The sequence below is a fragment of the Macaca fascicularis genome, chromosome 2 (genome assembly GCF_037993035.2).
Source record: "Macaca fascicularis isolate 582-1 chromosome 2, T2T-MFA8v1.1".
Taxonomy (NCBI): Eukaryota; Metazoa; Chordata; class Mammalia; order Primates; family Cercopithecidae; genus Macaca; species Macaca fascicularis.
The window spans coordinates 160,739,063-160,762,735 of record NC_088376.1 but is presented as its reverse complement, the minus strand read 5'-3'; the positions used below and the strand labels follow the sequence as shown (position 1 = coordinate 160,762,735).

Here is a 23,673-nt window from a genome sequence, read left to right as displayed (position 1 = left end):
TGCTGAGTGAAATAAGTCAGTTACAAGAGGACAAATATTGTATGAGTCTACTTATACGAGTTATCTAGAGAAATCAAAATCATGGAAACAGAAAGTAGAATGTCAGTTGTCAGAAGCTGGGAAAGGAGAAATGAGGAATACTTGTTTAATGTGGTATAGAATTTCAATTCTGCAAGATGGTTCTAGATATATGTTATATAACAATGTGAATATTGTTAACACTACTGAACTGCACACCTAAAAATGGGTAAGAGGAAGAATTTTGTTTTCACCATTAATAAAAATTTTTTAAAACGGTTAAGAGACAGTATCAAATACAACGTATGACTTAGTTTCTGACTCTAAGAAACAAACATAAGATTTTGTGACAATGCAGAAAATCTGAATGTTGACTAGATGCTTAATATTAAGAAACTAACTCTTTAAAGTATGATAACACTATTCTGAATGACCTTCCAGCAAATAAAAGCAGAAGAAATGATCACCGTAACTCCTATAAAAGTAATGGAACTAGGAAGGGACCATCAAAGACTGCTAAAACTTGAGGTGAAAAGCTGACAGGGCTCTTTGATGATTTTTAAGTTTAAAAATCTTTATCCAGGGCTGGGCACCGTGGCTCACTCCTGTAATGTCAGCACTTTGGGAATCCAAAGCAGGAGGACTGCTTGAGGCCAAGAGTTTGAGACCAGCCTGGGCAACATAGTGAGACCCCATCTCTACAAGAAAAGTTTTGAATCAGCCAGGCATAGTGGTGTGTGCCTGCAGTCCCAGCTACTAGGGAGGCTGAAGTGGATCACTTTGAGCCTGGGAGATTGAGTCTATAGTGAGTTGTAATGACACCACTACACTCCAGCCAGCATGGGCAACAGAATGAGACTGTCTCCAAAAAAGAAAAAAAGAATCTTTATTCTGTAGAGATACATACTGAAGTATTTACAGATAAAATAATTTGATAGCTGGGAATTGCTCAAGTAATCTAGGACACTATTTTACTTCTGTCTCAGTGCAATGTCTGGTGGTGAAGAATTCTTTGGTTGACAGCTTCCTTCTTTAAAGATGCTTCTCCACTGTCTTCTGGCTTGTATTGTTTACAATGAGAACTCTGATGTCATCCTTATCTCTGTTCCTCTGCATGTAACATGTCTTTACTCTGGGTGTTTTTAAAGGGTTTCTTTTTAAGATTAGGTTTGAGCAGTTTGGCTATGATGTGCCATGATATAGTTTTCTTCATCTTTCTTGTGTTGGGGATTCACTTAGTTCCTTCAATCAGTGGATTTACAGTTCTTCATTATAAAAGGTTTTCAGACATTATTTCTTTAAGTATTTTTTCTCTTCCACGCTCTCTTTTCCTTTGGGGACTCCAATTGTCTGTATTCAGGTTTCTTGAAGTTGTCCCATAACTCACTTGTGGTTTTTTTTGCCCTCGTGTGTGTGTGTGTGTGTGTGTGTGTGTGTGTGTGTGTCAGGGTGTGGGGAAAGGGGGGTATCACCTCTTTTTCATTCTTGATAGTTTCTATTCCTATGCCCAGAAGTTCACTAATCTTTTCTTTTGCAATTTCTAATTGCAATTAATCCCATTTGTGAATTTCTCATCTTGGACATCACAGTTTTTATCTCCAGGAGTTCAAATTGACTCTTTTCATACCTTTTTACTTTATTAGTTTTTTTTGTTTGTTTGTTTTTTTAAAAAGAGAGTCTCACTCTGTCACTCAGGCTGGAGCACAGTGGCACAGTCATAGGAATAAGCCTCAAATTCCTGGGCTCAAGCCACCCTCTCACCTCAACCTTGGGATTTAGGACCATAGTGTGCGGCACAAGTTTTTAACTTATTTATTTACTTTCTGGTAGAGACCGGGTCTCGTTATGTTGCTCCTGGGCTCAAGCGATCCTCCCATCTCAGCCTCCCAAAGCACTGGGATTATAGGCATGAACCACCATGCCTGGCAGAGTCTTTATCTTCCATATCTCTAACTTTTTGAACATATGGAATATGGTATGGTTATAATAACCATTTAAATTTTATTACCTGCTAACTCTAACTTATCTTTATCAGGTGAGTCAGTTTCAACTGATCATTCTCCCCATTGTGTTGTGTTTTCCTGCTTTTTTGCATATGTCACAATCTTTGGATGCCAGACAATGTCAATTTTACCTCATGTGCTAGGTATTTTTGTATTCCTATAAACATTCCTGAGCTCCATTTTGGTATACAGCTAAGTTATATGGAAACTTTTTGATCCTTCTGGACCTTGCTTTCATTTGTCAGGTTAAGTCTGGAGCAGCACTAAGTATACAGCTCATTAATCTTAACTACTGAGGCAAGGCTCTCCTAAATACTCTACCTAATCCCTCATGAATTATGAGTTTCTCCAATCTAGCTAGTGGGATAGGCACTATTTCCAGCCCTGTATAGGTACCAGGCACTGTTCCCTCTAATCCTTTAAAATGATATTTTCTCTAACCTTGGGTAGTTTCCTCAAACACGTGCTAATCAGCATTCTGCTGAATATCTGTGGAAAGCCTTTGAAGATTTTCAGGCTTCACTCAATATACAGGTCTCTCTTCTTTGATATTCCATCCTATGAACTCTATTTGCCTGGTATTCACAGACTCTCAGCTGCCTCAACGCAGCAAGGCTGTGGGCTCTGCCTTAGCGCCTTTTTCTATGTTTACAACTAGAAACTCAAAACAGTAAGCTGAGATAATCACAGGATTTATCTCATTTGTTTCCCATCTTTAGAGATCACTATCTTCCACTGCCTAATGCCTAGTGTCTTGAACCGCTGTTTTCATGTATTGTATCTGTTTATTCCTGGTTCCTTCAGGTAGGAGGGTAAATCCTGGTCCTAATACTCCATTTTGGCCAGAAGCAGACGTCTTTATAACTTTCCTGATACTCAAAATACCCCATTTTTACCCAATGGGAGCTAGTTCAAGTTAGCTCTGAGTCTTTTCAACAAAACTTCAGTGGTCTCAGGTAACTTCTTTGCTTTATAAAATATTCCCTATCTTTAACCAAGAACCAGTTATTTTTGCAAGGAACCTGGTTCCTTTGAAAGAAAAATTCTAAATACCTCAGAATGCCAGTGCTCACTGCAACAAGGTAATTTACTATTTCTAGGCCCTCTCAGGACAGGGCTGGTGTTTTGTTTTATTAAAGAAAATATATCATAAATTCCCAGTGATACTACCAATTCAAACTTACTTAACTTCTTTAATTTTCTTATTTACTTATTTTCTTAAAGTAAAAGTATCAGATTTCTAATATTAATATAAATATGAATTTCCTTTATTCATATACAAATATATATAGTTTCGTAATAACTACCAGTTTTATATGGTTACCAAAAGCAAGTGAAGATTCATTTATACTTCTCTTTTGTCGTTAAGATATAAACTAGCAGAGGAAATTAGTCAAATTACCATAGTTTAACGGTATATTAAATTAATTCTTCTCTGTGTGGCTTAGCCATAAGCATGACAAACCAAGTCACTTGTTTCCTGCTTTTTAATTTGAAGATTTCTTCTCTCATTTTGATTTAATTTTGTTTTACAGTTATTTAAAACATTTACATGATTCCAAAACCATACCTAGTCACGAACATTACATCTATTGGACATGCAGTTTACATGCACAGGCAGTTTGGTACCCTTAATAATCTTTTAAGTACTATAGGTCATGAAAAAAACAATCGCTCGTGCGATATTTAACTCTGAACAGCAAAGCTATGTCAACAGTATTCAAAACTGCTAGAAAAAAAATCAGCAACAGAAAATATTTTAAAAATGTACAACCACTTTCAAGACACGTTAAGTGTTATTAATGCAGTGATAAAAACTGTAGCGGCTGTTGGTTAAACAGCAGGTGAAATCAAAGGGCAAACTGACCAACATGCAACTAACACTACTAGCCAAAAGAAGCACTAACAAAAACTGGTTTGATAAAAGTGGAAGAACGAGATTGATTAACATATTAAATTTGTCAAAGACCATTTATAATGCAGTAAAAGGTTGGAAAACATGCAAGTTATGCAATTACTCAAGCAAAAATGTCTCAGCATGATAGACAACTGTGAAAATCTTTAAAATGGCATTAAATGAAATAATCCCAAAAGGGTAACAGAGGTCATACAGATTAAGAGATGTACCACGGTATCCAAATAGCTATAATCAATATCATTTAATCGTTAGTAGTTATAAGAGGTGGGCTAAGCATGCAAAGCAATGTTGTGACCATCACATTTTAATTATGCTTTCTTTCCAATCCTGCCCTGCAAAACAATCACAAGATTTGTGTCACAGCATGCCAGTACAACTTTTATCAGGTGGACCTAATGCTGCATGAGCCTGTGGAAAGAACACTAATTCAGATATGAAAAGATCTTGGTTCTACTTATCTGCTACGTAATCTTGGCCAAATCATTCAAACTCAAAATTCTGGTATAAAATAGAAACATGGTTTGTACCTGCACTGCTCTACAGAAATATAATGAAAGCCACAAATGAAATTTTAAAAATTTCTAGTAGCCACATTTAAAAAAGGAAATAAAATTAATTTTAATATTTTATTTAACCCATGTTTAGAATATTATTTCAGTATAAAAATTGAGATACTTATTTTTTCATACGAAATCTTCAAAATCCAATGTAAATTTTACACTTACATATATCAGTTTGAATTAGCCACATATTAAATGCTCAATAGCTAACTGTATGCTGTCATATTGGACAGCATAGCTCAACCATTTTCAAACTTTTCATGGGGAAACAGAAGCAGCATGAGACTCAACTGAGCCTCAAAGCTCCACGGAACATAAAAATTTTAACACTGCTGGTCTAGATTATTGCAAAGGTTCTTTCCAGTGAAAAAGACTATTATTCTTTATGGCAATGGTCACTTACACTGAACTGCTGTAACCACTTAGCTGAGTTTCAGATAAAAGACCAGTAATGCTATGAATTTATTTTCTATCCATTTCAGTGTTTTTACATACATATGCTTTATCTTGTCCATAATCAGACACTTAAAGACATTCACAATTATTGTGTAACTGTAATATATCAGAAAATAATAACCTACCTCAGAGTTTGGTTGAGATGATTAGAGAAGTTAATTCATTAAGTGCTTAGAATAGCAAACACTCAACAGTTAACTGTTATCATCAATACTTCATCATTAATCCACTACACTATCCTAGAACTGTCCAGCTCTATTCACGACAGGATTAAAACATATTATAGCTTTTCTTCCCAAGGTCAATAAAATTTTCATGCCAGTTGTAAACTAATCAGCATAATAATCTACCTTATACAATGAGACATACATATCAAAAATAGTACAATCAGGCCTTCCCATCCTTTTAGTCTCAGAAATACTACCCCACAATGACAAAAGGGACAAGAAACAAAAACAGTATGTGTAGCTCCCAGTCATATCTACGACAATGGAAAAACAGACTGAGAAAGGACATACAAGTTAGAGTGGAGGAAGATCAAACCTAAGAGCCTATGGAGGAATATACTGTTGAGAAGCAAGCCCACAAACCACACAGAGCCTTGGAAAGCCTCAGAAATTTTTCTTAATTGAGGTATAACGGAAAGCTGTAGTGAGGTAGCGGACTGAAACAAGGGCACAGTTTGAAAAAGAGAAAATTAAGAAAACCAGCCTAGTAAGTCCAACATTTGACTTACAGGATATGAGGAAGGAAGGAGCTTCTCAATGAATTAACACAGGAAAATTCCCAAGAACATAGTCTTATACTGAAAGTATCCTCCTTTACCCCATCACCACACCAGCTAAATTTTGTATTTTTAGTAGAGACAGGATTTCACCACGTTGGCCAGGACGGTCACGAACTCCTGATCTCAGGTGATCTGCCCACCCTGGCCTCCCAAAGTGCTGGGATTACAGGCATGAGCCACCCCACTCAGCCTCATTATAGTTTTAACTTTCATTTATTTGATAATTAGTGATGCTGACCATTTTTTCATGGTCACTTGTATGTCTTCTTTTGAGAAGTATCTTTTCATGTCCTTTGCCCACGTTTTAATGGAGTTTTTTCTTGTTGTTTGAGTTCCTTGTAGATTCTGAACATTAGAACTTTGTCAGATAGTGTTAACAAATATTTTCTCCCATACTGTAGGTTGTCTGTTAAATACATTATTGCATTTGCTGTGCAGAAGCCTTTTAGTTTAAGCCCCATTTACCTATTTTTGGTTTTTGTATGTTTCCTTTTGAGGACTTAATCATAAATTCTTTGCTTAGATCAATGTCCAGAAGAGTTTTTCCCAGGTTTTCTTCTAGGATTTTTAAAGTTTCAGGTTATATTTTTAATTATTGAATCCATCTTGAGTTAATTTTTGTATATGGCAGGGGTACACTTTCATTCTTTTGCATACCGCTCTCCAATTTTCCCAGCACTATTCATTGAATAGTGTATCCTTTCCCCCGTATATACTTTTGCCAACTTTGTCCAAGATCAGTTGGTTGACAGTATGGGGCTTTATTTCTGGATTCTCTATTCCATTCCATTGACTTATATGTCTACTTTTATACCAGTACTGCGTTGTTTTCAATTACTACAGCCTTGTAGTATAATTTGACATCAGCTAATGTGATACCTCCAGCTTTATATTTTGCTTACGATGGCTTTGGCGATGGGGGTTCTTTTTTGGTTCCGTATGAATCCCAGGATTGTTTTCCCTTATTCTGTGAAGAATGACATTGGTAATTGGAGAGAAATTGCACTGAATCTGTAGATTGCTTTTAGTAGTACACAAATTTTATAATGAAGTTTAATTACATGAAATCAGTAGTCACCAAGAAGAAACAGAATAAAATGAACACTGCGTTAATCAAAGCGTGCCACTGCTACACCTTCAAATGGTGTTATGCCAAATACGATCCATACACTGGTGGTTATATTCAGACCTATACCTGGGTTCACATGTATCATACATGTATTCCATTTAAATATATGAATATAAATATATAACCATGCTGTTATGATTTCTGAGAATAAAAGGAAAGGAAATTACTGTAATCTCAGCATTTTGGGAGGCTGAGGCAGGCGGATCATGAGGACAAGAGATCGAGACCATCCTGGCCAGGATGGTGAAACCCTGTCTCTACTAAAAATACAAAAATTAGCTGGGTGTGGTGGCATGCGCCTGTAGTCCCAGCTACTCAGAAGGTTGAGGCAGGAGAATCGCTTGAACCTGGGAGGTGGAGGTTGCAGCAAGCCAAGATCACGCCACCATACTCCAGCCTGGTTACAGAGCAAGACCCTGTCTCAAAAAAACCACACACACACACACAAAAAACAAAAAAAGAAAGAAAAGGAAATTCACCCAAAAAATACAAGCTAATATAAAAGCTCACTGAAAGAAAAGGATCCATTTCCAGTTCAAAAATAAATAAATATATAAATAAGAGAAAATTAAGGGAATACATTCAAAGATGATAAAGCAGAAGGTCAAGAACTCATAATTTGCTACACTCAATATAAAGTCTATTACAATATTACAAAGTATCTTTGCCAATAATAAAGTGCTTGATTCATATATCTACAACCCTAACAAATAAAATACTGAGGTTGTAATGTACTGTTGGACTTCACCTAACTGGATTATCTAATGCAGTTTTTCATAAAATCTGTTTTGAGAATATTTCACTATGACTGCAAAATATTTATAATAGAATATCTTATTTCTCAAGCATGAGGGTTCTAATTCATCTGACTTTATGGAATTTCTATAGTGAGGATCAAATGCTTCTTCAGGCTCCAAAGTCCCTCCTTAGCAAAAAAAAAAAAAAAAAAAAAGGCACTTAAGCCTTATGTCTTTTCATTTCTTTGCCAAAAGTAATAGACCATTTGTCAACAGCATTTTCAAAGGAAGGCTAAAAAAAAAAAAAAAAAAGTTCTAAATGTCTTTATGATTAATAATTAATCTGGAATAAAAAGACATATTCTGTGAATGAAATTTTACTTTAAAATGTTAGGTAACAAATAAATGTAAAGACAAACATGAAACAAGTGTAGCAAATTGTTGACAATTACTGAATTCAAAGGACTGGTTTATGAGGTTTCTCCTTTCTTTTTGTATATATTTTTACATTTCCAATTTTAAGTTTACAATGAACAGCAACACTTTATTGGTCACTTGTGAATTCTTTAACAAACATACACCAAAAAAATCTTAAAGAAGAAAGTTGCACCTTTAGAAAACTAAAATACACTAAAAACAAATAGGCGAAAATATTGAACAGTGTAGTTATGCTGAGAAAATGAGAATGTGACAGATTTCCCCATTCTTGTATACCATTTTTCAGGACCTCCTCATCCCCACTCCAAAAAAGTAATTTTACAGGGGAGAACGGGAACACACGCGTGCGCGCGCGCACACACACACACACACACACACACACACAACATTGTTAAAATAAAAGAAGGTAGTTTCAGGCTTAAAATGGAACATTAAATTCTTTAAAAGAAATGAATAAAGGTAAAGGATTTACCTGTTCTTCTCTTTTCTGCTTTCGTAACTGTAGTCCTTCTTCCTCCCTCCTCCTGCGCATCTCATCTGGATTCAGAGATTTGTTCTTATAACTTTTTAGGCGAAAGTTCTCTTTTCCTGGGGTGGTCATGATTTCTACAATAAAAGTGGGGAGAGAACAAATGAGTTTACTGTGAAGAGCTCTGTTATTCTAGGAGCTCAGTCTTTTACATGCAGATATCCCAAAGGGACATCAGAAATGCCTACTTCCCCTCCCCAACTCCTGCCTTTTTTGAGACAAGGTCTTGCTCTGTCCACCCAGACTAGAGTACAGTGGTGCAATCATAGCTCACTGCAGCCTCAAACTCCTGGGTTCAAGCAATCCTCCTGCTTCAGGTTCCTGAGTATCTGGGACCACAGGTGCATGCCACCACGCCCAGCAAATTTTTTTATTATTTGTAGAGACAGGGTCTGATCATGTTGCCCAGGCTGGTCTTGAACCCCTAGCTTCAAGTGATCCTCCCACCTTGGCCTCCCAAAGTGCTGGGATTTCAGGCGTGAGCCACTACACCTGGCCAGGTTACTTTAACAGTTTTATTAAAATGTGCTATTCAACAGCTTTTAGTGTATTTACAGCTTGTACAACCTTCATCACAGTGAATTTTGGGACATTTTAATCACCTCAAAAAGAAATCCTGTATTGTTTAAGCTATTGTCCCTATTATGGACATTTCACATGAACAGAACAGAATCATGTAATATGTAATATTCTGTGACTGGCTTCTTTCACTTAGCATGTCTTCAAGGTTCATCCATGTTGTAGCATATATCAGTACTTCATTTCTTTTTAGGCTGAATTCCAAATGGACATTTGGAATGTTTCCACCTTTCAGCTATTATGAATAACACTTCTACAAACATTTGTGGTCAAGTTTTACACGTTTTAATTTCTCTGGGTTACATACCTAGAATCGCTAGGTCATATGGTAACTATGTTTAATTGCTTAAGAAACTGCTCAACTGTTTTTCCTAAGTGGCTGTACCATTTTATATTCCCATCAGCAGCATACGAGGCTTGCAGTATCTCCACATCCTTGCCAGCACTTTACTATTAAAACTTTCATTGAAATCATCCTAGCGGGTGTGAGTGGCATCTCATTGTAGGTTTGGTTTGCAATCCCCTGATGACAAATGAGATAGCGCATCTTTTCACATATATATGTGTTAACTGTGTATCTCCCATTAAAATAAAGTATATTCAGAGCCTTCGCCCATTTTTAAATTAGGCTGTCCTTTTATTATTGAGTTGTAAGAGTTCTTTTTACATTCTAGATAAGCGTCACTTATCAGATATGCTTTTCAAATATATTCCATAGATAGTCTTTTCACTTTCTTGGTGTCCTTTGAAACACAAAAGTTTTAATTTTGATAAAGTCCAAATTAATCTGTTTTTTGTTGTTGTTGTACATGCTTTTGGTGTCATATCCAAGAATCCTTAACCTTGAACTTCTTTCCAAGAGTTTTACCTGTTACATTTAAATCTGTGATCCATTTTGAGTTAATTTTTGTTTGTAGCATGATATGAGAGTCCAACTGCATTTCTGCTTGTGTCTATCCAGTTATCCCAACACTACTTGTTGAAAAGACTCCTCTTTCTCCACAGAATGGTCTTGGCACCTGCTACAGACTGAATGTGTGTCTCACCCAAAATTCTTATGTTAAATCCTAACTCCCAATGTGATAGAGGTTGAAGGTAAAGCCTTTGGGAGATGATTAGCCCTTAGTGGTAGAGTCCATATAAATAGGATTAAAGCCCTTAAAAAGAGACCCCCAAAGAGTTCACGTGCTCCTTCAGCCATGTGAGGACACAGAGAAAAGAAAGACATCTGTAAACCAGGAAGCAGGCTCTCATCAGACACTGAATCTGCCAGTGCCTTGATCTTGGACTTCCCAGCCTCCAGAACTGTGAGAAATAAATTTCTATTGTCTGTTAGCCACCTAGTCTCCGGTATTTCATTACAGCAACCCAAACAGACCATGACAGTACCTTGTTGACAACCAGCTGACTATATACATATATGTGGTTTAATTTCTTGACATTCAATTCTATTCCACTGATCTCTATGTGTATCCCTGTGCCAGCCCCACACTGTCTTGGTTACCATTGCTTCAAAGTAAGTTTTGAACTTGAAAAATGTGAGTCTTCTTACTTTTTTGGTTCTTTTTTCAAGATTGTTTTGGCTATTATTGATCCCTTGCAATTCCATATGAACTTTAGAATCAGTTTGTCAATTTCTATGAAGAAGTCAGCTATGATTCTGATAGGAGACTGCACTGAATCTGTAGATCAATTTGGGAAATACCAGCACCTTAATGTTAAATCTTCCACTTATTTAAGATAGGAGTTCTATTTAGATCTTAATTTCTGTCTATAATGTAGCTTTCAGAATATGTTTTATACTTTTGTTAAATTCATTCCTAAGTATTTAATTTTATGCCAATGGAAATGAAATTGTTTTAATTCTCAGATTGTTCATCACAAATCTAGAAAAATACGATTGATTTTTGTATATTGATCTTGTATTCTACAATCCTGCTTATTTAATTGTTGCTAATGCTTTATCTGATACACATCATGTCATCTACAAACAGATAGCTTTACTTCTCCCTTTCCAATTTTGATGTCTTTTATTTCTTTTTCTTGTCTAACTACCCTGGCTAGAGTCTCCAATACAATGTTGAATAGAAATAGAGCAGACATCCCTGTCTTATGCTAGACCTTAGAATGAAAGCAGTCTTTTACATTAAGTATGATGTTACCTTTGGATTTTCTGTGAATGCACTTTTATCGGGCTGAGAAGTTCCCTCTTATTCTCAGTTGACTGTTTTATCAATAAAGAGTGTCAGATTTTGTCAAATGCTTTTTCTGTGCCTACTGAAATTAAAATGTGTTTTTTTTTGTTGTTGTTTTTTTTTTAAACACACAAGGGCCAGGTACAGTGGCTCATGTCTATAATTCTAGCATTTTGGGAGGTCAAGGCAGAAGTATCACTTGAAACCAGGAGTTCAAGACCAGATTGGGGAACATGGACTCCATCTCTACAAAAAAATTAAAAAACAAAAATCAGACAGGCTGGTGGTGTGCACCTGTAGTCCCAGGTACTCAGGAGGCTGAGGCAGCAGGATGGCTTGAGCCCAGGAGTTCCAGGCTGCAGTGAGTCATGATCACACCACTGTACTCCATCCTGGGTGATAGTGAAACCCTGTCTCTTAAAAAAAAAAAAAAAAAAAAAAAGATGGGTTTATATTTTCTTGTGATATATTTGTCTGGCTTTGATATCAGAGTGATACTGGCTTCATAAAATGAGTTGGAAAGTATTCCCCAGGAAGATTTTGTGAAGAATTATATTCTTTATTTCTTTAAATATTTGGTAAAATTCAGCAGTAAAGCCATATGGGCGTAGGCTTTTTCTTTGCAGGCAGTTCTGTGACTACTAATTCAATGTCTTCACATGTTACAGGTCTATTCACATGGTCTGTTCCTTATTGAGTCAGTTTTGGTAGTTTTTGTCTTTCCAAAAATGTGTGCACTTCATCTAAGCCATTTAATTTACTTGGATACAACTGTTTTTTTGAGACAGAGTCTCACTCTGTTGCCCAGGCTGGAATACAGTGGCGCCATCTCGGCTCACTGCAACCTCTGTACCTCAGGTTCAAGCCATTCTCCTGCCTCAGCCTCAGAGTAGCTAGGATTACAGGCATGTACCACCACGCCTGGCTAATTTTTGAATTTTTAATAGAGACAGGGTTTTACCATGTTGGCCAGGCTGGACTCAAACTCCTGACCTCAGAAGACCCACCCGCCTCAGCCTCCCAAAGTCCTGGGATTATAAGCATGAGCTACCATGCCCGGCCACAACTGTTAATAGTATTTCTTTATAATCTTATTAATTTTTATAAGGTCACTAGTGATGTCCCCTCTTTCATTTCTAGTTTTTTCCCCCCCAGACACTCTCTCACTCTGTTGCCCAGGCTGGAGAGTGCAGTGGCACAATCATGGCTCACCGTAGCGTCAACTTCCTGACTCAAGCAATCCTCCCACCTCAGCCTCCCAAGTATCTGGGACTACAGGCACTTGCCCAAATTATTATTATTTACTGGGGGGGAGGGGGGTGTTGGGGGGATAGAGATGGGGTCTCAGCACGTGGGAAACTGGTCTCAAACTCCTGAGCTCAAGTGATCCTCCTGTCTCGGTCTCCCAAAGTGCTGGGATTACAAGCATGTGCCACTGTGCCTAGGTAATCTGAAAAATGTTGAGTTTTTTCTCAATCTAGCTAAAATTTGTCAATTTTATTCATCTTTAATGCTCTCTATTGTTTTCCTATTCTCTGTGTCATTAATTTTCACTCTACTCTTTATTTGCTTCTTCCTGCTTGCTCTGTTCTTCTTACCTCAGTCACTTAAAGTGGAAAGTTAAGTTACTGATTTGAGATCTTTCTTTTTTTTTTTTTTTGAGACAGAGTCTCACTCTATTGCCCAGGCTGGAGGGCAGTGGCACGATCTTGGCTCACTGCAACCTCTGCCTCCCAGGTTCAAGTGATTCTCCTGCCTCAGCCTTCCAAGTAGCTAGGACTACAGGCACCTGCCACCACACCCAGCTAATTTTTGTATTTTTAGTAGAGATGAGGTTTCACGATGTTGGCCAGGCTGGTCTCAAACTCCTGACCTCAAGTAATCCACTCACCTCCGCCTCCCGAAGTGCTGGGATTACAGGTGTGAGCCACCACACCCAGCCTCCTTTCTTTTTAATAAGGGCATTCACGACTAAGTTTCCTTTTAAGCACTGCTTTAGCTGTATCCCTAAGTATTCCTACATGATGTCTTCATTTTCATTTATCCCAAAGTGTTTTCTGATTTCCTTTTTGATTTCTCCAGGGACCCACCAGTTATTTAGGAGTATGTTCTTTAACTTACACATATTTGTGAGTTTCTCAAATTCCTTACTGTTACTGATTTCTTTTTTTTTTTTTTTTTTTTTGAGACGGAGTCTTGCTCTGTTGCCCAGGCTGGAGTGCAGTGGCGCAATCTCGGCTCACTGCAAGCTCCGCCTCCCGGGTTCACGCCATTCTCCTGCCTCAGCCTCCCGAGTAGCTGGGACTACAGGAGCCCGCCACTGCGCCCGGCTAATTTTTTCTATTTTTAGTAGAGACAGGGTTTCACCATGGTCTCGATCTCCTGACCTTGTGATCCGCCCGCCTCGGCCTCCCAAAGTGCTGGGATTACAGGCGTGAGCCACCGCGCCCGGCCACTGTTACTGATTTCTAATTTCTTTCCATTGTGATCAAAGAACATGATTTGTATCAATTTAATCCTTTTACATTTATCTAGCTTGTTTTGTAGCCCAGTAAAACGCAAAATGCACACGTAACACTTCCTATCCTGGAAAATACATTATTTCCAAGATATACATATTTCCATTTGAAAACACATATTTTTGACTTGCTGGCTGGTAGTGTGGTCCATACATGTCTGTTAGGTCTAGTGGGTTTATTGTACTGATTCCTTCTTGACCTTCCACCAAGTTGTTCTGTCCTCTATTGAAAGTGGGGTACTAAAGTCTCCAACTCTTATTATTGAATTCTCTCTGTTTCTGTCAGTTTTTGCTTCTCTCATTCATTTACTGCGTATGTCCTAGGACCATTTCCAGAGGCTTTCCATGGTTGTTTTTGAAACACTTTACCCTGAGTTTACCGGGTAGTGGGTCAGCAGTGCTCTTTATTATGCTAAAAGCTACATACTTACTTACATGATGATGATTTTGATGCAAACCTGGGTTGAGAATCACTAATTCATAACATGCTATCACATCTTCTATTTTACTTGGATCTCTTAACAAACCTTTATGGCAAAAATTATCATTCTCACCTTTTACAGGTAAGCAATCAGAAGGCTCAGAGTGACTTGGCCGGGGTTACACACTTAATAAAGATAGAGCTAGGATATGAACGCAGGTCTCATTACACACCCAGTGATCTACTGACATGGACTGAATTGTGTCGTCCCCCCAAAACTCTTATGTTGACACCCTAACCACCAGTGTGACTTGTATTTAGTTATAGCACTTTTTAGGAGGCAGAGTTAAAGGAGGTCATGAGAGTCCTACCCTGATAAGACTGGTATCGTTATAAGAGAATGAGACACTAGAGACTTCTCTGGGAGATACAGAGAAAGACTGTACAAGCAGACAAGAATGCAGCTGTCTACAAGCAAGAGAGTCCCCAGAAATCAACTCTTTTGGCACCTTGATCTTGAATTCTAGCCTTCAGAACTGTGAGAAAATAAATTTCTGCTTAAGCCACCCAGTCTGCAGTATTTTGTTATGGTGGCCTGAACAGACTAATATATCTACCCAATGGAAATTTGGCAGAAACTTTATCAGACTAAAAGGTGGGTGTAATACAAATGAGAAATTGTGAATAATTCCAAGGGAATCATATTTAAAGCTGCTGAAAAATGATATAAAGAATGCTGGTTTCCTGAAGCACGCAGCATTTTAGCTATGAAATATCACAATATGGCACAATAATAGCAGTGTTGCAATGATGACTCAAATTCAAAATTCGGGTGGGACATGGTAGCTCCCACCTGTATTCCCAGCACTTTGGGAGGCCAAGGTGGGAGGATCACTTGAGCGGAGTAGTTTTGTAGTGACCCTGTCTCCACAAAAAATACAAAAAAATTAAGCATGGTGGCAGGCACCTGTGGTCCCAGCTACTTGGGAGGCTGAGGTGGGAGTATCACTTGAGCCTGGGAGGCCAAGGCTGCAGTGAGCCAAGATCACACCACTGGGCAAAATCCCATCTCAAAACAAAAAAAAAAAGATTCATAAGTTTCAGTTTCAGGTCAAATAAAGGAAAAAGCCAACAGTAAAAGTCTAACAAGACCAAAAACCTAAAATTAGTCTTAAGGAAGTAACTTAGAAGTCTGTATTCAATGTGGAGCTGTAAGGGTAAGCAATTAAAGCCAGCGTTGGAAGCATGCATATATATATATATATATAGAATAAATGATAAATAAGGCAAAAGATGAAACGAACAACTGAGAAATGTCAATGAAGGCGTAAGAAAGTCTCGTGCACTTCTAAAACGTTTTTGTACTTTGAAATGATTTCAACCTTTTTCAAAAATCTAAAAGGAAACAAATGTTACACAAAAATTAAATATTCATCTGCTTTTTTATTAAAATGTCATAGGCAGCAAGTTGAACGAAGCCTAGCCTTCCACAAGTCCCGTGTTCAAATTTGCTTCGCAGAACAATGACATACAGAAGATAGTAGACTTCTGTGAGCCTGTTTCCTCATCAGTACAATGGAGATAATGATACCTCATAAGGTGAAGAACAACATGTAAAAGCATACTTCCCACTGTGTAGCCCTTGTATAGTTTATACTTGGGAGTTATTAAAATGGTCATTATTTTTCTCTTTTGAACTATTAAACATGGTGAATTATATTAATAGACCTCCTAATACCAAATGATCCTGTTTCTTTGGATAAACACACTTGGTGATGGTGTATATTACCCTTTTCCAATTCTATTTTTTGTATTTGCCACATTGAGAGCTGTTTGAAAAAAAACACGGCTATGATTCCAATTATATGACATTCTGGAAGAGGTAAAACCAGAAACAAACAAACAAAAAATCCAGTGGCTGCCCGGTGTTTGGGGGAAGGCAGGATGAATAGGTGGAACACAGAAGAATTTTAGGGCAGGAAAACTATTCCATAGGATACAATAGTAGCTAATGCAGGCTATTACACATTTGTCAAAACCCAAAGAATGTACAACATTAAGAATGAACCATAATGTAAACCATGAACTTAGGGTGAGGATGATGTGCCAATGTTGGTTCATCAATTGTTTTAGCCTGTTCAGGTTGCTAACAAAACACCAACAACTGGGTGTCTTATAAACAATAGAAATTTATTCCTCATAGTTCTGGAGGCTGGAAAGTCCAAATCAAGATCCTGGCTGATTCAGTATCCAGTGAGGGCCCACCTCTTGGTTCATAGATGACCATTTTTTCCACTGTGTATTCACATAGCAGAAGGGACTAAGGAACTCTCTGGGACCTCGTGAAAGGGCGCTAATTACATTCATGAGGGCTCCATTATCATCACCCAAAGGCCTCATCTTCAAACACTACCATACTGGAGACTGGGTTCAACATATTAATTGTGAGGGGACATAAACATTCAGTCTACAGCATTACTTGTAACAAATGAGCCATTCTGGAGCTTGTGCAATGCTGATGGTGGGGGAGTCTACATTCACGTGGGGCAAGGGGTTGACAGAAACCCTGTACTTTCCATTCAATTTTGCTATGAACCCAAAACCGCTCTAAGAAATTGTGTGTGTGTTTGCACACGCGCGTGCGCCTGTATGTGTGTATTTAGATTCCCCACCCTAAGGGGGACAACCAATCTCATTTATGAATACTGGTGAGGAGATTTTTAAGTTTCACTCCTTTCACTGTATTACTTCAATGGATGTATTTAGACTTTGGGTGAGAGAGAGAGATATTTTTAAAACATAAATATCTCCTCACCAGTATCCATAAATGAGACTGGTTGTCCCCTCTTAGGATGGAGAGGGGATTACATTTGTTCTGTTGGCAGAGAATTTTTTTTTTTTTTTTTTTTGAGATGGAGTCTCACTCTGTCACCCAGGCTGGAGTGCAGTGGCACAATCTCAGCTCACTGCAAGCTCTGCCTCCCGGGTTCATGCCATTCTCCTGCCTCAGCCTCCTGAGTAGCTGGGACTACAAGCGCCCGCCACCACGCCCGGCTAATTTTTTGTATTTTTAGTAGAGACAGGGTTTCACCGTGTTAGCCAGGATGGTCTCGATCTCCTGACCTCGTGATTCGCCCGCCTCGGCCTCCCAAAGTTCTGGGATTACAGGCACAAGCCACCGTGCCCGGCCGAGAATTTTTTAAACACACACCTCAAATGTCCCTCTTAAAGAGTCTAATCAATGTGTCTGAAGCAGACACCTCTGGGTTATTCTTCCTTTTAGGATCCCCAAGTGGGCCGGGCACAGTGGCTCACACTAGTAATAACATCACTTTGGGAGGCCAAGGGGCAGGCTTGAGGTCAGGATTTGAGACCAGCATGGCCAACATGGTGAAACCCGGCCTCTACGAAAAATACAAAAATTAGCCAGTGTGGTGGTATGCACCTGTGATTCCAACTACTTGGGAGGCTGAGGCACGAGTATGCCTTGAACCTGGGAGGCAGAAGTTGCAGTGAGCCAGGATTGTACCACCGCATGTCTCAAAAAAAAAAAAAAAAAAGAACAGCAAAAAAAAAAAAAAACCAGCGAATTCTGATTTGCATCAGCAGTTGAAAATCACTATAGTAGAGCACAAGTTTTATTTTTAAAACAATGTAAAACACAGTTGAAAATGAAGGCTGAAGTTGGACTGAAGACAGCTTTGACAGGAAAAAAAGGAAATAAATTTCTATGTCTGTGGTAAGAGGAATAACAAAGTAATTGTCTGAGAAAATTAGTTTATCCTAAGCAAGTATTTTTAGGTGTTATCACCTAAGCTACTAATTAAAAACTGTAAGTTACCGTCAATTACTTTTCAAAGTACCCTCTCAGGAATCAGAAGCCTTCAAAATTAAAGCCATTACACCTAAACTTCCTCTTGTTTTCTAGAGAAATAAAGCAAAAGAAGCAATAAACTTAAAAACAAGATGCAATACTGGTGGTGAAATAGAAACACACTCTATTCTTTCAAAAAGAGATCTCCCACTTTCTCCTTCATGTTCACTTACTCAATTATCAAACTTTGCTTATTCTATCCAAAGTCTTTGATTTTATCTGATCCTATCTATTCCCACTGCCACCAGCCTGGCTCAAGTCTGTGTCAACTGACACCTAGGTAACTACAACAGCTCTAAACCAGCATTCTTAACCTCAGACTCTTTGCTTCTCAATTCATCCTTCACACAGCCCTCAGATTTTTTTTTTTTTTTTTTTTTTTTTTGAGACGGAGTCATGCTCTGTCGCCCAGGCTGCAGTGCAGTGGCCGGATCTCGGCTCACTGCAAGCTCCGCCTCCCGGGTTCACGCCATTCTCCTGCCTCAGCCTCCCAAGTAGCTGGGACTACAGGCGCCCGCCACTTCGCCCAGCTAGTTTTTTTTTTTTGTATTTTTTAGTAGAGACGGGGTTTCACCGTGTTAGCCAGGATGGTCTCAATCTCCTGACCTCGTGATCCGCCCGTCTCGGCCTCCCAAAGTGCTGGGATTACAGGCTTGAGCCACCGCGCCCGGCCCAGCCCTCAGATTAATCTCAATACCCTTTTCACTGTATTACTTCAATGGATAAGGAACTACAGTGTTTTTAACCACTTCTTAAATGAAGTCTAAACTTCTTGGTCCTGCAAGATCCTTTTGTCTGGATTCATTCAATGCCATTCTCCACCAATCTAAATCCAAAACAGTGAGTTTATATTTTCATTATATTCAAGATGTTATATATTCAGTGCACTGAGTCAGCTCACCTAATCAGTAAATCTCAAACACATTCTAAATGTTCTGAATATTTAAAATCCTTAATACTCTTGTGGAACAACTTGAAATGCTAATACACTTAATTCTACCATATAAATCAGGCATAATTTTACTAGAAAGTATATGATATGCATTTATTATTAAAAACCAAAACTACAAGAAAGTATGACTACAAAAAAGTTATGAATTTAAATAAGTGTGAGTGTAAGTATAAAGTGTTCAGTTCATTTGAAAATATAAATTATTCACGTTAACAGCTTCTAGTCAAACGGTAGTAGTTCTGTTTAAGATTTCAATAGAAATTAGAGAAGAAAATTAAAATTTGAAATATCCTACCCATTCTTTTCCTACAAGATAATTAAGGAGTAGCTTTATTTTTATTAATAGCATTTCAATGTTCAATGAAAGGAAAGTTTGAAAAACCCTGCAATAAAGCCTTTCCTGTGAGAAGTCAATGTGGCAGACATATGATTCATAGGTGTTCATTTCTGGCCTCATCTTATAGCTCTAACCAATAATCCAACGGCAATAGGTATTTTTTTTCACAGCCCAGTTTCAAATGTTTTCCTTTGAGAGGTTTATCATAACCTTTGACCCAAATTCTGAACCCCCAACTCCCAGAATCTATAGATTCCCAAGCTGGGAAGTTCTCCAAAGACATTCTCAATATCAAAACACTTAAAGGAAAATATTTGTCAAGGACTTGGAGAACTCAAACCCTGAATTCAGTAATTCCACTTCTGGTATGTACATAAAGGAAATAAAACGAGCAAGACTGTTCACTGCAGTGTGATTATTCTAGTGAAAGATTGTAAACAACCTAAAAGTTCCAGTATGAGGGCCTGGTTAAAGGAAACGTTCACAATACATTGAGAAAACAGAACACTAACATGAAAAATCTGAATGCTGGGAACAAAAACCCAACCTACATTATTCTCTATACTTTCGAAAAGTATTTCATGACTTAAGAAATCAAAATATAGCTGGGCACAGTGGCTCATGCCTGTAATCCCAGCACTTTGGGAGGCCAAGACAGGCAGATCACATGAGGTCCAGGAGTTCAAGACCAGCCTGGCCAACATGGCAGAACTCCATCTCTACTAAAAATACAAAAATTAGCCAGGCATGGTGGCAGGCGTTTGCAATTCCAGCTACTCAGGAGGTTGAGGCAGGAGAATCACTTGAACCCAGAAGGTGGAGTTTGCAATGAGCTGAGATGGCCCATGCCCCATTGTACTCCAGCCTGGGTGACAGAGCAAGACTCCATCTCAAAAAAGAAAAAAAGAAAAAGAAAAGAAAAGAAAAGAAAAAAAGATATCAGCATATAAAATTTGTATATGGAAATATTTTATCTTCTAAATTTTCTATGCTAAGCAATATACTAATTATACAATAAACTTTCAAAAAGTAGAGCTGAAAGCATATTTTTACTATGATAAAGGTCATCAACCTACCTAAAACACAATTTCTGTACTTTTCGCTAGTATTTTCTCAACTCAGTATGCTGTTATTTCATCAGAAGTTCTGATTTTTAAGGTCTTTATGAAGGAGAAAAATTATCTCTTATCTAAAAGTTGAATGATTTTTTTGGGGGGGGGTTAAAAAAAAAAGACAAATCTTTCCAGAAGATGAAATAAAGGGCTCATTCTCTCAGTTGTAAAAAATTTAATTGCAAAAACTTGCCTTCATTCAATTCATATCCATTACTGAATTTAATAACCACTGTAATGTATCTATTTTGCGGACACTTATGAGGGCTTTCAAATTTCAAATTAGGAATTAGCACATATAGAATGCGCTTTTCTTCCCAAATCATATTAACAACTGAAAGCCAGAAATTCAATTTGAATCATCAATGATGGGCACACGGTGGTCATTCAAATGCTATGGAAAGAATGAACAGGTCAGAAAGCAAAGAGTTTATGTAAAGAAATAAAATGGTGGACATGGTAGAATACTAAAATTATAAAGAAACATATTTTTCAAATAAATAAACCAGAACCACAGCATACAGAGAATACGTAAGGACAGAATCAGAGATGATGTCAAAACCTAAAAGAAGCCATAAAATAGACAAATTATAGGTCACTAGCAAAGTGGAAAACTCTGAAGCCTAACCTGCAGACAAAGAAGTCAATAAGAAACAAGCTGATTCACACTATCTACCCACAAACAGGAGGCTTCAAACAGATCACCCAGGTACTATTCCTCCTTAAGGTAGTGAGGAGTTGGGCTCAAAATCAGAAGGTTCATTGAAAGTCTACAAAACAGTCATCACATGCCCAGATTTCCTCCTCCACTCTTCACAACCAGACAACCATCCTTCAGTAATCCCTTAAAATGGATGCTCCAATGCAGGTGAGAGGTGAGGGTGGGGGTGAGGTGCCTTATTGAAAACAGAATTACATGAGCACAACAGTAAAAACCCAAGCTCCTTTTCTAAAATGACTTCTCAAAACATGGCAGCCAGATACACATTCTCCTGGCAAGAGACTGGAGACTCTCAGGGAAACTGACTAGCCCAAGAGAAACAAACCTATGAGTATATAAGCCCTCCACCCCCCCCACACATACACAAAAAAAGGCCTACTCTCTCCATCCTTCAAGAAGCCATACTTTTAGAGCTTCCAATTTAGTTTTTGGCCCTTCATTCTTAAATATGAATGGACAGCCACAAGACTACCAGATATCTGGGGAAAGTCTCAAAATTGGTAGCAAAAGACAAAAATGGTAACAAAATTTTTAAAACTATCATTAATATCACCAAAGAGTACAGCATCTATGAAACACCACATAATACACTATAAAATAAGAATGAGAGGCTGGACGCACTTTGGGAGGCCGAGGAGGGTGGATCACTTGAGGTCAGGAGTTCAAGACCAGCCAGGTCAACATGGTGAAACCCCCTCTCTACTAAAAATACAAAAACTAGCCAGATGTGTTGGTGGGTACCTGTAACCCCAGCTACTCAGGAGGCTGAGGCAGGAGATCACTTGAACTGGGGAGGCAGAGGTTGCAGTGAGCCGAGATCACGCCACTGCACTCCAGCCTGGGGGACAAAATGAGACTCCATCTCAAAAAAAAAAAAATTATAATGAGATCTATGAAATTTAAAATATGGATGGAAGTTGAAATTCAACAGAAGGCTTAGAAGATAATACTGAGGAAATCTCTCAAAAAAACAGAACAAAAAAGACTAAGGGATGGAAAATAGGGGGCAGGGGAGAGAAAATTAGAACCTAAGAGTTCCAATATTCAAAAAACACCAATTCCAAAAAAAGAACACAAAGTTGATAAGGATAAGACTATCAAAGAAACAAAGCATCAAAATTTTGACTCTGTTCAATGAGAGTCACTACGGACAAAATTAACAGGAAGGAGGACAGACTTAGAGAAGATATTTTCCAAGTGTGATATCAACAGACTATTCAAATCTAATCTCCACAAGGAACTTCTGCAAATCAAAAAGGAAACGCAAAGTAAAAACAAACAACGAAACAATTATCAAAAATAACAATCAAAATGGATCCAAGAGATGCTCAAATTCAACAGTAATCAGAAAATGTAAACTGAAACAAAAGGATACTATTTCCCCTGCCCCTCCAACTTAAGGGATCCTCCCATGTCAGTCTTAGTAACTGAGATTACAGGCACACACCATGGTGCCCAGCTGAGATTCCACTTTATACCCATCAGACTGACAAAAAATAGAAAGCAGCGGGACACAGTAGCTCATGCTTAGAATCCCAGCACTTTGGGAAGCCAAGGCGGGCAAATCGCCTGAGGTCAGGAGTTCAAGACCAGCCTGGCAAACTGGTGAAACCCCATCTCTACTAAAAATACAAAAATTAGCCAGGCAAGGTAGCGGGCCCCTGTAATCCCAGCTACTCGTGAGGCTGAGTCAGGAGAATGGCTTAAGCCCAGGAGAAGGTTGTGGTGAGCCAAGATCACACCATACCATCCCACCTGGGCGACTGAGCAAGACTCTGTATCCAAAAAAAAAAAGAAAGAAAGATAAAACCAAATAACGGCAAAGATGTGGGCAAAAAAGAACTCTCAAGCACTAAGAAAAAGACCTTTGCAAGTCTATATCACAATACCTAAACACACAAACCTCGACTACATATTTCACAATGTTTTGTGTCCGGAACTGGTGGGTTCTTGGTCTCACTGACTTCAAAAATGAAGCCGCAGACCCTCGCAGTGAGTGTTAAAGTTCTTAAAGATGGTATGTCCGGAGTTTGTTCCTTCAGACGATCAGATATGTCTGGAGCTTCTTCCTTCTGGTGGGTTCTTGGTCTCCCTGTCACGAGCGCAGCTGCAGACCTTCGTGGTAACTGTTACAGCTCTCAAAGCCAGCGCGCGTCTGGAGTTGTTGGTTCTTCCCGGTGGGTTCGTGGTCTCGCTAGCTTCAGGAGTGAAGCCGCAGACCTTCGCAGCGAGTGTTACAGCTCATAACGGCAGCGTGGACCCAAATAGTAAGCAGCAGTAAAACTTACCACAAAAAACCAAAGAACAAAACTTCCACAAAATGGAAGGTGACCCAAGGGGGTTGCCACTGCCTGCCTCGGGCAGCCTGCTTTTATTCCCTTATCTGGCC

General features: G+C 38.5%; 1 protein-coding gene across 2 annotated transcripts in view; it reads right to left on the bottom strand.

The window, feature by feature from the left end:
- KPNA1 (karyopherin subunit alpha 1) overlaps nucleotides 1-23,673 on the bottom strand; it is a 92,936-nt gene that overhangs the window by 63,010 nt on the left and 6,253 nt on the right. For both annotated transcript variants that reach the window (XM_074033320.1, XM_005547987.5), the window contains exon 2: nucleotides 8,519-8,652. Coding sequence is in view for 1 of the 2 variants with exons in the window: in XM_005547987.5 (XP_005548044.1) it covers nucleotides 8,519-8,647 (129 nt within the window). In the remaining variant the exon portion in view is untranslated. The remainder of the gene's footprint in view (nucleotides 1-8,518; nucleotides 8,653-23,673) is intronic.